This window comes from Tursiops truncatus, chromosome 10 (genome assembly GCF_011762595.2).
Source record: "Tursiops truncatus isolate mTurTru1 chromosome 10, mTurTru1.mat.Y, whole genome shotgun sequence".
Taxonomy (NCBI): domain Eukaryota; kingdom Metazoa; phylum Chordata; class Mammalia; order Artiodactyla; family Delphinidae; genus Tursiops; species Tursiops truncatus.
In genome coordinates this window covers 59,869,791-59,883,809 of record NC_047043.1, presented here as the reverse complement: position 1 = coordinate 59,883,809, position 14,019 = coordinate 59,869,791, and the positions used below count along the sequence as shown (strand labels likewise).

At 54.9% G+C, this 14,019-nt stretch overlaps 1 protein-coding gene across 1 annotated transcript in view; it reads left to right on the top strand.

The window, feature by feature from the left end:
• TTC21A (tetratricopeptide repeat domain 21A) overlaps positions 1 to 14,019 on the top strand; it is a 33,490-nt gene that overhangs the window by 15,662 nt on the left and 3,809 nt on the right. Inside the window, exons 10-28 of the mRNA XM_073811067.1 lie at positions 896 to 993; positions 1,151 to 1,351; positions 2,025 to 2,154; positions 4,056 to 4,213; positions 4,422 to 4,637; positions 5,452 to 5,690; positions 6,481 to 6,553; positions 6,658 to 6,768; positions 7,103 to 7,241; positions 7,426 to 7,529; positions 8,735 to 8,923; positions 10,097 to 10,207; positions 10,885 to 10,966; positions 11,732 to 11,882; positions 12,110 to 12,271; positions 12,429 to 12,609; positions 12,694 to 12,918; positions 13,371 to 13,491; positions 13,650 to 13,717. Coding sequence (XP_073667168.1) covers positions 896 to 993; positions 1,151 to 1,351; positions 2,025 to 2,154; positions 4,056 to 4,213; positions 4,422 to 4,637; positions 5,452 to 5,690; positions 6,481 to 6,553; positions 6,658 to 6,768; positions 7,103 to 7,241; positions 7,426 to 7,529; positions 8,735 to 8,923; positions 10,097 to 10,207; positions 10,885 to 10,966; positions 11,732 to 11,882; positions 12,110 to 12,271; positions 12,429 to 12,609; positions 12,694 to 12,918; positions 13,371 to 13,491; positions 13,650 to 13,717 — 2,759 coding nt within the window. The remainder of the gene's footprint in view (positions 1 to 895; positions 994 to 1,150; positions 1,352 to 2,024; positions 2,155 to 4,055; positions 4,214 to 4,421; positions 4,638 to 5,451; positions 5,691 to 6,480; positions 6,554 to 6,657; positions 6,769 to 7,102; positions 7,242 to 7,425; positions 7,530 to 8,734; positions 8,924 to 10,096; positions 10,208 to 10,884; positions 10,967 to 11,731; positions 11,883 to 12,109; positions 12,272 to 12,428; positions 12,610 to 12,693; positions 12,919 to 13,370; positions 13,492 to 13,649; positions 13,718 to 14,019) is intronic.

Genomic DNA, 14,019 nt, shown 5'->3' with positions numbered 1-14,019 from the left:
ATAAAATAGTTAAAAGGTAAAAGGCAAACTAATGGAAAATGTAACAAAGACTATATATAAAGAGAATATAAATATATAAAGAGAAAATATATATATAGAGAGAGAGAGAGAGAGAGAGAGAGAGAAGTCCATCCAAAGAAAAACAGGCAAAAGCTATCAGGAGGAAATTCACAGTAGAAAAGACCATTAAATATATAAAAAGATGTTCATTCTCCCTAAAAAAAATTTTTATATGTGAATTAAAATGAGTTACTGTTCACTCTTTAACCTGGTAAAGAGTGAAGCATGTTTGTGAGGTTGTGAGGAAAGAAAGAACACTTTCAAATTCTTGGCAGGAATGTTAATTCAGATATCCTTGGAGGACAAGTTGGCCTTATCTATCAATGTCTTAGATATGCGTGCCCTTTGACCCATCAGCTCTACTTCAGGAATTAGAACACACACAAATGTAGACCATGGCACTGTAATATTTAAACACTGAAAACAAACTAAATGTGAAATGAGGAGTCCTTCAGTAGGGCAGTAGTTAAATAAACGGTTACATCCACAGTGGAATATTATGTCATGATTAAAGGGAATGGGGTAGATTTGTATGAACTGATGGGAAAACATGGTATACGCTAATAACATATAAATGCTTCAAAAGATGTTTGGAGGCGTATACCCCAAACTGTTCATGTTGGTTCTTTCTAGAGAGACACAGCCAGAACATGAGCTAGGGATGTTTTCCTTGCCTTATGATATGAATTCTTTACCATGAGTATGTGCCACTCTAAGTTTGTGAAGATGTCGGAAAGGGCCCCTGCCATCCACTCTCCCGTCCCTGCCTCTGGACTGCTGGACTGCTGGCTCTGCTGCAGAGCTGGCTGCTCATCCTGGTTTTGCCCCATCCCAGGGGTCATCTGGTGCCAGATCTTAGACGGCCACCTGGAAGAGGCTGAGCATCAGCTGGAATTCCTGAAGGAGGTGCAGCAGTCCTTTGGGAAGTCCGAGGTCAGAGCTCTCTGGGCGCTGGGGTTGCTCCAGGATCGTGCCCCCGCCCCGCCTTCCTCCCACCCCCAGTTTCCAGTAAAGCACCCAAGACAGCCCAGGCTTCTGGCAACTCTGCGCAGAGGGTGTTGCTTCCAAGACCTGGGCCTGCCTCCCACAGGTGCTGGTTTTCCTCCAAGCCCTCCTGGCTTCCAAGAAGCACAAGGGAGAGCAGGAGGCCGCGGCACTGCTGAAGGAAGCGGCTGAGCTGCACTTCTCCAGCACGCAGGCCCTCCCCCTGAGCACCGAGTACTTTGAAAGGCTTGACCCCCTCTTCCTGGTCTGCATCGCCAAGGAGTACTTGGTCTTCTGCCCCAAGCAGGTTAGAGGAGAGTGCATCTTCATGGCGGCGGGGTGGGAGCGGGGTTGGTCCTGAGGACAGGTCTGGACGGAGGCAGGACCTACCTGGCAAGTCACCAGGGTGCTTGAGCCTCTGGCAGTTGGGGAGCCCAGCGCTTTTCACACTTGCACGTGCAGCGCACCAGTCAGCCAGGGAGTGGGGCACAAGCCCTGCATCTCCCAGGGGATGCCGATGCTTGCTGGTCCAGGTACCGCACTTGGAGGAGCAGGGCACTGGCCCCTGTGTCTGCATTTATCCTAGGGAAGAACTGGGCTCCCTTTTTGCCAGACGTCTTCTAAGAAGTATGTTGGTCTTTTCTTGTTTGTCTGGCTTTCCCAGACAGTCAAGATTCCTTGTGGGCAAGGATCATATCTCATACGCCTTAATATCCCCCCAGTGCCTTGTAATGTCATTCCACAAATATTTATTGAAGGCACTACCATGTGCCAGATGCCGTGCTAGGTAGGGGGGATGAAACAGTGAACAAAAGAAAGTCCCCATTCTCGGGAGCTGATGCTCTTGCACTAGGTGGTACGGAGTGGATGGTATATACATGTGGAAAAAAGTAAAACACTGCGAGAGTGTTTTCTGAGCACTCCCGGAGTCTCCGTTGGAATAGGGCAAACCGCACAGCCAGACCCCCGTGTTCCTACAGCCCCGGTCGCCAGGCCAGATTATGTCTCCTCTTCTTAAACAAGTCTCTGTGATCTTGCATCCTGTAGTCAAGGCAGCACCAGCCCTGATCGACCCGCTGTATTTGATGGCCCAGGTCAAGTATCTCTCAGGTGAGCCTGTGGGTCCTCATGGCTGGCGGGGCCCCTGGGTGAGTGTCCGCAGGCTCCCTGCCTGGGGTAGTCCACACACACATACCCTCAGGAGGCGGGCCCACTCCTTCCAGCCTCTAACCCCCAGACACCTTCCTGACTCCTCACCAGCAGGGGTCTCTCCAACCCGCCCTTTTGCTGATAGCTTACTTCAGCAATCCCCAACCCTTTTGGCACCAGGGACCAGTTTCGTGGAAGACAATTTTTCTTCCACGAAGAAGCGGGGTGTGTGGGGGGGTGATGGTTCAGGCGGTAACGTGAGCGATGGGGAGCGGCAGAGGATGCTTTGCTCGCTGGCCCGCCGCTCACCTCCTGCTGTGCGGCCTGGCTCCTAACAGGCCGCGTCCGTGGCCCAGGGGTTGGGGACCCCTGGTTTACTTGATCTGTGCCAGGTAATAGTCACTGAACTTGATTACGTGCTGGTACTGCTCTGATCCTGGGGGACAGCAGTACTCAAAACAGGCAAAAATTCCACCATGGAGTTTGTGTTCTAGTGAGGGGACTTGGACAGTAAATGCAGTATTGTTGTTAGGGCACGATTGTGCAATGGAGAAAATGAAAGCCGGGGAGGGCGTGCGGGGGTGCCAGGGTTGCAGTTTTTAAAAGGTGGTCAGGAAGGCCTTGTGAGGAGGGGAGACCCTGTACCATTAGACTTTCAGAGCCTCCAGCAGCCAGAACAGTCCCCGTCCATCCTGTCCCATCTCAAGGCCGAGATTCTGGAGGGAGAGGGAAAGGGGGAGAACCCTCCGTGGGGGCCTGTTGTCCTCTCCGAAGTCCTTGCTCCCTTCAGCCTTTCACCCCCGTCTGCCAAAGCCTCCAGAATGCCATGGCGTGCCTGTGTCCTCTGGCTCTGCATTGTGTGGCTTACACTCTGTCCAGAGCTCCCCGGTCTTCATCCTCGGCCCTCCTAGTGTTCATCCGGCTGCCAGGTTTGCCCACTTCTTGAAGGTCTCCTGGGTACAAGGGGAGGGCAGAAACCACCCCCATCCCAACACACACACAGTGGTGCTGACAGCTGCCAGCACCTTTAGGGACAAAGCAAGGTCTCCAGCTGCTTAGGTTGTCATGGTGACATCTTCACATTTCTGCAGCACAAGGGAAGGAGCAGGGAGTTTGGGACCCAGAAGCAGGTGTTCCCCACCAGCTGGTGATGGACCCCAAGCAGGAGCTGTTGAGGGACCTGGCTGCAGAGGGAGGAGGGCTCTCCCACCAGCTCGCTGTACCCCATTCCTGGGCTGCCACTGCCACCTGCTTAGGGCCAGCCTGGCTGCAGGGAGGCCTCTTAGCCTCAACGTGCCAAGGCATTCAGAGCTCAGCCTCAGGAGCCGATAGGCCTGGATTTAAATACTGACTTTGTCCCTTCCAAGCTGAGTGACTTATATCACTGAAGTTTCAGTCCTGCATCATAATACCAACCTTGTGGGGCTGGGCAGACATTAAACCAGCCTTTCTAAAGTGCTCTGCCTATGTTGGTGCAGAGCAGGTGCTTCTTAAGTTGTGGCTATTATGGTTGCTGTTATTATTAGATTTTGTTCTGCTCTTAGGTGTGGGAATCGAGAGTTCAGTGTTCCCCTGAGCTTCCAGAGGGAGCAGTGAAGTAACTTAGCCATCTCCCTGAGGGTACAGAGAGAAGGGAGGTGTCACACCAAGGTTTGAATTTCCTGGCTTTTGTCTGGGTCAAGGCAAAAACTGTAGTTCTAATTTTAGGAAGAAACCTCTGAGACAAGCAGAACAGAACTGGGTAAAATGCCCTATTGGGTGTTTCTGGGTAACAGGACGTGTAAAATTCCTTCTGCCTTTACATAGTGGGTCCTGAGAGTCCCAAGGATCCCTGGATGTAGAGATTTGTTTATTATTTCTAGGAGAGTTAGAGTATGCCCAGAGCACCCTGCAGCGTTGCCTGGAGCTGGACCCCACCTCCGTGGACGCCTACCTCCTCATGTCTCAGATCTACCTGGCTCAGGGCAACTTTGCCATGTGCTCCCACTGCCTGGAGCTGGGCGTCAGCTACAACTTCCAGGTGGGGGTCCCTTATGCCCTGTCACCTGCTCGACATCCCACAGCCCAGCTCGCATCAGCCCCCACTTGGTTCAGGAGAGTGGCCTCAGGAGCTGCCTGCATCCCTCAGCCCCTTCTGCTGGCCCAAAGGCAGGAGCAGGCTCAGTGGGCTCCTGTGGCCTTCTCCCCTCTGGAAGCTGGAGCCCCACACTTTGCTTATGCTCCTCTAGGTCCGAGACCACCCCCTCTACCACTTCATCAAGGCCAGGGCCCTCAACAAGTCTGGAGACTACCCAGAAGCCATAAAGGCACTGAAGATGATCATAAAATTACCAAATCTGAAGATGGAAGAAAGCAAGAAGTTCCATGGGCCCTCTGTGCGGCCCAGCGAGCGGGTATCCATCTTACTGGAATTGGCAGATGCCCTCCGGATGAATGGGGAGCTGGTAAGAAATGTGCTGCTCTCTCCCCTTGGTTCTGGGGCGTGCTGGAGGTCCAGGGTAGGCCTGGGAACAAGGCTTTTTGATTCTGGCTGATGTCTCCTGGTGCTTTATTTGAGGCTTTATTCATTTGGGAGCATCCCTCTCCCTTACCTAAAAGGCTTCAGTGGCTCCCATTGCCCTCAAGATAAACTCCAAACCCTACTGAGTCCTGCATGATCTGTCCCCTGCCTACGTCACTGTCCCTATAAGGATCTGGGAGGTGGAGCACACAGGCCCACCAGGGCCACCACAGGTAGTCGTGCAGGTTGGGCAATGCACAGCTCCAGTAAATGCCAGTTACATCCCCTTGAAGTTTTGCAGTGTACAACCTGCTCAACTGTATGAGGCAGCCCTGGGACCTTGGAAGGCCTGGCTGGGCAAAGGCAGGAAGCACCAAAATGGGCAAAGAGAGTAACTTTGTTAGAATAATCAAGGGTACATATACAATGAAGATATAATTCGAATAGACCTTTATGTGCCCAATACCATAACGTTAAAATATCTTTGACTGAAAGCAGGAAGGTACAAGGAGAGGTGTCCATAGGTCTCCCATAGGAAGGAATCACCAACAGACTTTGAGGTGCTCGGGAACAAGTTCTTACAGTCAGGGGTTTCGTGCCCCTCAGCTGGCCCTGCCCTCCAGGAACAGTGGCCCTGGATGCCGAGGGGCTCTCTCTCCTTCCTGCTGCTCTGAGGTGGAGGTGGGCCATCCTCTCCTTGGCTTCCAGGAGTGGTGGGTGACAGCAAATGGAGGGTCTGTTGGGTTCCCATGTCTTAGCATGAGGCCACGAAGGTCATGCAGGACACCATCAACGAGTTCAGTGGCACGCCGGAGGAGATCCGCATCACCATTGCCAACGTGGATTTGGCCCTGAGCAAGGGGAACGTAGACCTGGCACTGAGCATTCTGAGGAACATCACACCCAAGCAGCCCTGCTACATGGAGGCCAAGGAGAAGATGGCCAGCATCTACCTGCAGACCTGCAAGGACGTCCGCCTCTACATCGGGTGCTACCGGTGAGCCCTGGGCAGTGCACTGACAGCCCCAGCCCCAGTGGCATCTCAGGGAGTGTTTTCTCCAGATTGTCTTCTTCACCCTGGGTCTTCAGAATGTGTCCTCAGAGTGTGTTTGATGAAAGTAGGGAATTTCCCATGGGTTAGGTCAGTCAGACCAGCTTGTGGCTGACTTGTGAGGATACAGGGGTGAATCTGCCCTGAGCCCTGCTTGCCCCCCGTTATGGGTCACATCCTGGTGGGAATCATTTTTCTGCCCCAGCCCCTGGCTCTGCCTGTCCTTGAGGAAATGTTCAGTGACTTAGATGTACCAACGTGAGTGAAGGAGGATGGAGAGCAGGGATTGGAAGCCCCAAGTTACTGTCTCTACGATTTGACATTGGGACTTCAAGGGTACTGCCCTGGTCCCCTTCCTCAGGCAAAACTCTATCTAGGCAATTCAGGAGGAAGGGGAGGTGATGCCAAGAGCAGTGGGAAACCAATAAGCAGTAGGGTGACATAGTCACACTGGAGGTTTAGAAAGAGCAGGCTGCCTCATGAAGAGGGGTCTGGGGGTTTGGGAGTGGAGGCCAGAGGAGTGGGTGGAAGTGCCGGCTGTGGTCCAGATGACAGTTGAGGAGAGGCTGAACTAAGGGAGCTAGCACCATGCCTCATCTGAGCCAATAAATATTGAGTGATGAATGAATGAGTAAATGAAAGAATGTCAGCCAGAATGAGTGGGAAAGAAGAGGAGATGGATTCAGGAATAGGAAGGATGCACAGGGCTGAGCTAAGGTTTTGGTTACTTTTGCAGGGAGCTCTGTGAACATCTGCCTGGCCCTCACACCAGCCTGCTACTGGGTGATGCTTTCATGAACATTCAGGAGGTGAGTGAAGGTCTCATGACCTCACCAAGTGCTCCCCCCCCCCAAAAAAAACTTACTTCTCCAGTGAGAGGGAAGAGAGAGACTGCGGACCCTTTCCCCACCAGCCCGAGAAGGCCCTCGAGGTCTACGACGAGGCCTACAGAAAGAACCCACACGACGCATCCCTGATCAGCAGGATTGGGCAAGCTTACGTGAAGACCCACCAGTACACCAAGGTCAGGCTGGGCTGGGGTGGGAAGGGGTGGGGAGGGCCAGCCCAGCAGGGAAGATGGAGGAGGGTGCATGGGTGGGAGGCTGGGTGGGAGGGGAGAGCCCGGTGAATGGGGTGCCAAGGGGAGGACTCAGCAACTCCCCACCACCCCCCACCACCTGCCGAGGCTAAGGCTCGGGCCCTGAGCCAGGAGGGAGGCCTTTGCACCTGAGGCTTCTGTGATCTGGAGGGGCACACAGGCGCGGTGGCTGCGGCGGGGAGTGGGGCGGTGTGCACACGGTGTGAGGTGCTCGCGAGTAAAACCAGACTTGATGCCAATATTTCCTGTGTGCACTAAGGCGATTAATTATTATGAGGCTGCCCAGAAGATTAGCGGACAGGACTTTCTGTGCCACGATCTGGCTGAACTGCTCCTGAAGTTAAAGAAGTTCAACAAAGCAGAAAAAGTTTTGAAGCAGGCACTGGATCATGACTTTGGTGAGTCAGCATCCTCACTCCCCTAACCTTCGAGCAGACAGACTGCCCCCGGCCCGCACCCTCTTCTCCTGCAGAATGGGGCAGGGGACGGGCACTGGTTGGGGCTCTGAACCCAGCCTCCATCCTCCCCCATGCCCCGCTTCCCAGGGGCCAGAAAACACTACTTTGAGTTTCCATTTTGCAGTCAAAGACATCCCATCCTTGATGAATGATGTCAAGTGCTTGCTTTTGCTGGCAAAGGTTTACAAGAGCCATAAGAAAGAAGATGTGATGGACACCTTGAACAAGGTAATTGACAAGTAGACTCAAGCTCTTTATCTGCCATTTCCTGATGGGAGCTGAAGATAGGATAGGACTGCAGGTCTGGAAGGCTCCAGGCCTGGTCCTCAAAAGAGGATCTAGGTTACACCTCCGACCTCCACCTTGCATTTATCCCCCCAGCCTTGCTCTCTTATTGATTGTGCACGGAAGTGCTCTAAGCCCGCCTGGGCTGGGCTGGAGAATGCAGGGCATAAGACAGTGCCTTTGTCCTCAAGGATGCTTGTGGTGATAATAATAGATAATGCCAGCAGGCTCCCATGCATTGAATGCTCTGTGCTGAGTTCTGTACTAGGCTTTTTGCTTTCTTATTTAATTCTCACAGTAGCCCTTTGAGCTAAGCACTGTGACATTCCTATTTAACAGATAAGACTCAAAGAGGTTAAGAAATGTACCCAAAGTCATACTGCTAGTAAGTGGTAGAGCTGAGATTTGAACCAGGTTTGGCTTGTCCCAGCCCAAAGTCTCCTGCTGGGAGACTCCTGGCCATTCTTCCCACTCCTTCACTCTTTCTACCCGAGGGTATGGCCTGGCACTTGCCCCTGGGGTGTATTCTGTGGTTGTAGACATCTCGGACTGCTTGAGGTGACTTATCCCCTTGTTCCCCTCTGGATTTCCATTCCTCAGTCTGGCCCTTAGGGAACCCGGGGCTGATCTGTGCCCACTTCCCGAAACTTAACCCTGGCATCCTCATTTCCTCTTGCCCCAATGCTCTCTGGTTAACTCACTTGATCACTGTATGTCATGGACATTTGTGGGGGCCGCCTCAAGTTCCCAGCAGGGCAGTATTCAGAACAAATGCACCCATCAAAACACAGCCTGCGTTGAATACCTATGGTGTGCTTGTCCTAGCCTGTAGGACAGCTGAAGCAAATTAGACACAGTGAGTACCAAGGTGTGATGCAAACAGGTAAACAAGTCAAGTACAATACAGTGTTTTGTTTGAGTGCCTTTGCTTCTGCTCCTGCCCCAGAGGCAGTGCCAGTTCACCTCCTGGGTACTCAGCCAGTGGCCCTGCCTGTCCAGAGCGACCCAGATTTGCTCAAGGGCACTTGAGATGCCCTTGCTAAGACAGCTGGCCCTGAGTTGAGAGCTTGGGGATTTGCTGTGAATTGGCCTGAGATCTGGCACATCAGGCTCTGGGTTTCTGATGCAGAGTTTACTGCTTTCCCAAGGCCATGGACCTCCAGTCTCGGATCCTGAAGCGTGTTCCCCTGGAGCAACCAGAAATGATCCCCTCCCAGAAGCAACTGGCAGCCTCCATCTGCATCCACTTTGGGGAGTACTACCTGGCAGAGAAGGAGTATGCCAAGGCAGTGCAGTCTTACAAAGATGCCCTCTCCTACTCACCCATTGACGATAAGGTGGGGATTGAAATAAGGTGGGTCCTCAAGAGCGAGACCCTCTTCCTTCTCTTGGGCCGCGAAGCCTCGCAGAGCTCCCTGACTAGGGACGGAGGCCAGTTCCTTCTCTGTGCCTCCCTGCAAGGGGCACAGACCCCTGGTGCCGGGGGGGCCTGCTCCAGCTGACCCCAGGGTCCTCACCCACCACAGCCCTCGGAGCAAGACTGGAAGCCTCGCTTTGTTTTTTTTGTTTGTTTGTTTGTTAATATTTATTTATTTTATTTGGCTGAACCAGGTCTTAGTTGCCACATGCGGGTTCTTAGTTGCGGCATGCATGCGGGATCTAGTTCCCTGACCAGGGATTGAACCCGGGCTCCCTGCTTTGGGAGCACGGAGCCTTAACCACTGGACCACCAGGGAAGTCCCCTGGAAGCCTCGCTTTGGACAGCCACTTGTGGAGGGTGGAGCAGGGAAGGTGTTGCTGAAAGGTGCTGCAAGTCTGCCCTTTTCAGGTCCCCCTTGCAGATGGAGAGACAATGAGAGTGTGGCTGCTGGGGGCTCTTTGGGCATGAAGCCCAGGGTAAGCTTCCAAGGAGGTTTAAAGTCTTGTGAGAGGTGTGGCTTCAGATAGGGAATGGTGGCTGGAGTTCACAGGCGGAGGGTAGATGAAGAGCCTAGTGACAGACCCATTCATTTATTTAATATGCTCTCATTTAACAGATTCCCAATATGTGCAAGCCAGGTACTGAGCTAGGCCCTGGAGATGCAGTGGGGCAAGACACGGTCTCTGCCCATAGACTGCCCTCAGGCATGGGGTACAGACAAGTACACATGCAGTTCTCATACCATGTGATACCCGCATGGGGCTCAGTACTCCGCGGGAGCTCAGAAGAGGGGTACCTGTCCAGGTGTCTGGGGCACAGAGGGCTTCCCAGAGGAGATGAGGTTGGAGCTGAAGCTGAAGGATGAGTATGAGTAAACCAGGCCCCAACTCTCAGCGGTTAGTTAGTAAAAGGCACGGTGTGACTAGAGTATTGGGTGGGAGAAGGGGAAAGCCAGAGACACCATCCCAGGGGATCAGAGACATATTTTGAAGGAAGAGCTGATAGAACTTGGGTGTGAGAGAACGAGGCATCGGTCCCTGAGCTTTCCCATGATGTGCATTGGTTAGTTATTGTATCTGGTCTTGTCCAGGTGGTGCCAGAACTGGCACGGCTCTACCTGCTGCAGGGCCACCTGGACTTGTGCGAGCAGCACTGCGCCATCCTCCTGCAGACTGAGAAGAACCATGAGACAGCCTCCGTGGTAAGAGACTCCGGGCCCTCTTCCCTGCCTTCCCCAGGGTCCCTGCGACCGCATGCGGGCTGCTTCCTAACCCCGTAACCCCAGGTGCCCGGCTGACCCGGCCCTGAGGGGCTGTCGGGCAGCAGGACTCAGCACTGGACCCGCTGCCCTTTGGATGGGAGGGGTGGGCTGGCAGCAGGGGGCAGCAGCGACCTCCCGGGCCAATCTGAGGGGAGGTGGTGAGGCTGATTCACTCCGGGGGAAACCACACCCAACTGTTGAAGGCAGGGGTGGGACAGGTTCCTGGGGCTTCGGGAAGTGTGTGGGAAGAGCCATCCCCAGTCCAGCCGCTCTCCACCCTGTCACCCAGACCACCTTCAGGACCGCCCCAGCAGAGGTGGGGAGCCCCCATTCCACCTCGCTGCCTGGAGCTGGTAGTTCTCAGATGGGGGTGGAGGGCCTAGCTCCTCGCATGTCTACCTCCAGCCTTTCCTTCCTACTTCCATCCTTGCCCCCCGCTCCCCCACCCCAGGCTGCCCCGCCTTCTCGGCTTCTCCTGTGGCAGCTTCTCCCAGAGCCCAGAGAGGCTACCTCGGAAATCCTCTCCTACCTTCCCTCCATACCCACCCCGTTCCCACGACAGCCTCCCCGCCATGCCCATGCAAGCTGCTGTCCCAGCATCGCGTGTTTTCTGATAGATGATGGCTGACCTGATGTTTAGAAAACAGAAATACGAAGCTGCCATCAACCTCTACCACCAAGTCCTGGAGAAAGCGCCAGGTAACTGCCTGCATCGAGCCTACCCACTGAGACTGCCTGTGTCGGTTCCCACCAAGCGAGGGCTGCTCTCCCCCCAGAAGGGTGGGCCCTCTCCCCTCCTTCCTGACTGGGCAGAGGAAGCCCCCTCCTCTCTGATTGTTCCCAGAGAGGCAGGAAACTGATAAAGGCCCAGTGGAACGTGCTGGCCCTTCCCGAGTCCAAGGGGCCAGTTCCTGGTCTCAGGCAGGGCAGTGCTTGGCACTGGACCCAAGACAGCCTGTCTATCCCCAAATCACAGACACTGGGGCTCAACATAAGTCCCCTTTTGAGGTCACAGCCACCTAGAGGTAGCTAGAAATTCTCCCCTGACGTGTAGCTCCATTCCCACTCACTGCAACATAAAACCACTGCTTCTTGCTGGGGAAGGGGCCAGACACGAGGCTCAGGGTGGAGCCCCAGCCAGGCCCACACCAGAGTCACCCAGCAATCACAGCTATTAGGAGTTCGGGTCCTGGAGCCAGACTGTCTAGGTCTGAATCCTGGTCCTCTGTTTACCAGCTTTGTAACCTTTGGCAGATTACTTAACTTCTTTGTGTCTCAGTCTCCTCATCTGTAAATGGGAACAATAAGAGTACCTACTTTATTGCGTCTCAGTGGAGACACTGGAGCCACTGGGTTGCCCCTGCTCAGCCCAGACGGGTAGTGTTTCCTGGTCCTCCCTGCCTCTCCCTGCCTGATTCAGCTATTGGTTATCACAGCCTGAAGGTTTCTGCTCTCTTGTTTTAGACAATTTTCCTGTGTTGAACAAACTAATCGATCTGCTACGAAGAAGTGGCAAACTTGAGGACGCCCCTGCCTTCTTTGAATTGGCCAAGAAGGTGTCCAGCCGGGTGCCTTTAGAACCAGGGTTCAACTACTGCAGAGGCATCTACTGCTGGTGGGTTGGGGTGGGTGTGTTGGCAGTTATGTGCAGGAGGTTGTCCCTAACGGACATGCTGGCGTTTGCTAGGGAAGCAGAAATTCAGCTTCCAGATCAGGAAGCAGGGAGACCAGCGATCCTGCCCCTGCATTGTGCAGATTCACAGAGTGACCCCTGTGTGTCCCTGTACTCCTCGGGCCTCAGTTTCCCTGTCTGATTCTTGGTGTTTCTCTCCTCCACTATAGGCACATAGGGCAACCCAACGAAGCCCTGAAGTTCCTAAACAAAGCGCGCAAGGACAGCACTTGGGGCCAGAGCGCCATCTACTACATGGTGCAAATCTGTCTGAACCCAGACAATGAGATCGTGGGTGGAGAGGCTTTCGAGAACCTGGTGACTGAGAGCAAGTGAGGGCCCGGCTGGCCGGCAAGGGCAGGGGTGGGACCTGGGGGAAGGCAGAGAGAGCCCGCGGCCTCTGGGTCAAGGCCAGGTGAGGGCCAGGCTGTCAGGCCAGTGCCCTCTGCCCTCTGGCTTGGCATCCGATGCCCACGGCTCCACTGACAGGAAGGAGTTGGAGCAGCACGGCGTGCGCACTGCTGAGAAGCTGCTGCGGGAGTTCTACCCACACTCGGCCTGGGGCCAGACCCAGCTGCGGCTGCTGCAGAGCCTGTGCCTGCTGGCCACCAGGGAGAAGGCTAACGTGGAGGCGGCGCTGGGCACCTTCACTGAGATGGCCCAGGCCGAGGTGCACCAGCTGCCCACTGGGTGGACAGGCGGTGGGGGGATGCCAAGGGCGGGGCGAGGCAACACCTGCTTCCCACCCTCACAGAAGGACAGCATTCCCGCCCTGCTGGCCATGGCACAGGCCTACTCGCTGCTGAAGCAGGTCCCCAAAGCACGCACGCAGCTGAAGCGTCTGGCCAAGGCCCCATGGACGCTGGCCGAGGCCGAGGACCTGGAGAAGAGCTGGCTCCTGCTGGCCGACATCTACTGCCAGGGCGGCAAGTTCGACCTGGCCTCGGAGCTGCTGCGGCGCTGCATGCAGTACAACAAGGCAAGGCGCGCATGGCTGTCAGGGCGGGGTCGGGGGAGGGGCACATGGGCTTTGGGGGCAGAGATGCGGGGGTAGGAAGGAGATGAGAAGAGGCGGGACAAGAGGGTTCCTGTGGACCACAGAGCAGGATGGGAACACGGAGCAAGGCAAGAGGAGGCGCACAGTGTCTGGGAGGGGGGAACGTGGAATGGGGAGGAGAGATGGGAAGGGTTCATGAGGTCGAGGGGCAGCGTGCAGGGAGGGTTTGGTGGGGCCGGGAGGGGCATTTGCAGGTCAGGGCAGGAGGGCTGCGGAGGAAGGCGTCCTGTCAGAGTGGGCACAGCTGAGAAGAGGGTACACAGTTCACCCTCGCCAAGGTGGGCGGTGCTGCTGGAGTCCCTGAGTGGTTTGGGTGAATGCACCCACCGCCCATCCCTTGCCCCAACCGGGATGGGATGTGGCTTTCCCTTCAGTCCTGCTGCAAGGCCTACGAGTACATGGGCTTCATCATGGAGAGAGAACAGTCGTACAAGGACGCAGCCACCAACTATGAGCTGGCCTGGAAGTACAGCCATCATGCCAACCCTGCCAGCGGTAAGGCAGCCAGGCAGGCGTGCGTGGGTGCTGGGCCGGAGGACCAACAAACTCACCCTGCAACACAAGGCCTATGTTCTGGCTGTTGTGGGAATCGGAGGGGTTCTCAGGTCGTCGGACTGCCACCCATTGTCTGTATTCTCCCTGCTCCTGGATAGGCTTCAAACTCGCTTTCAACTACTTGAAGGACAAGAGATTCGTGGAGGCCATCGAAGTCTGCCACGATGTAAGCCCCCGACAGTGGTGGGGGGCTTGCTGCAGTGGCGGGGAGCCCTGCCTGGTGCTTCACACCCTTTCTCTCTCGGTCCCAGGTCCTCAAGGAGCACCCCAACTACCCCAGAATCAGAGAAGAAATTTTGCAAAAGGCCCAAGGGTCTCTGAGGCCCTAGCTGTGGTCAGTGGGAGCCAGGGTGGGTGGAAACTATCAACCTACAGAAGTTTCATGGAGGGGGTGGGAAGTGGGTCAGTGGAGAAGAGAGTCAGAAAATGACATATTCTTCCCATTTCTATATTGTGTGTGGCTTATTT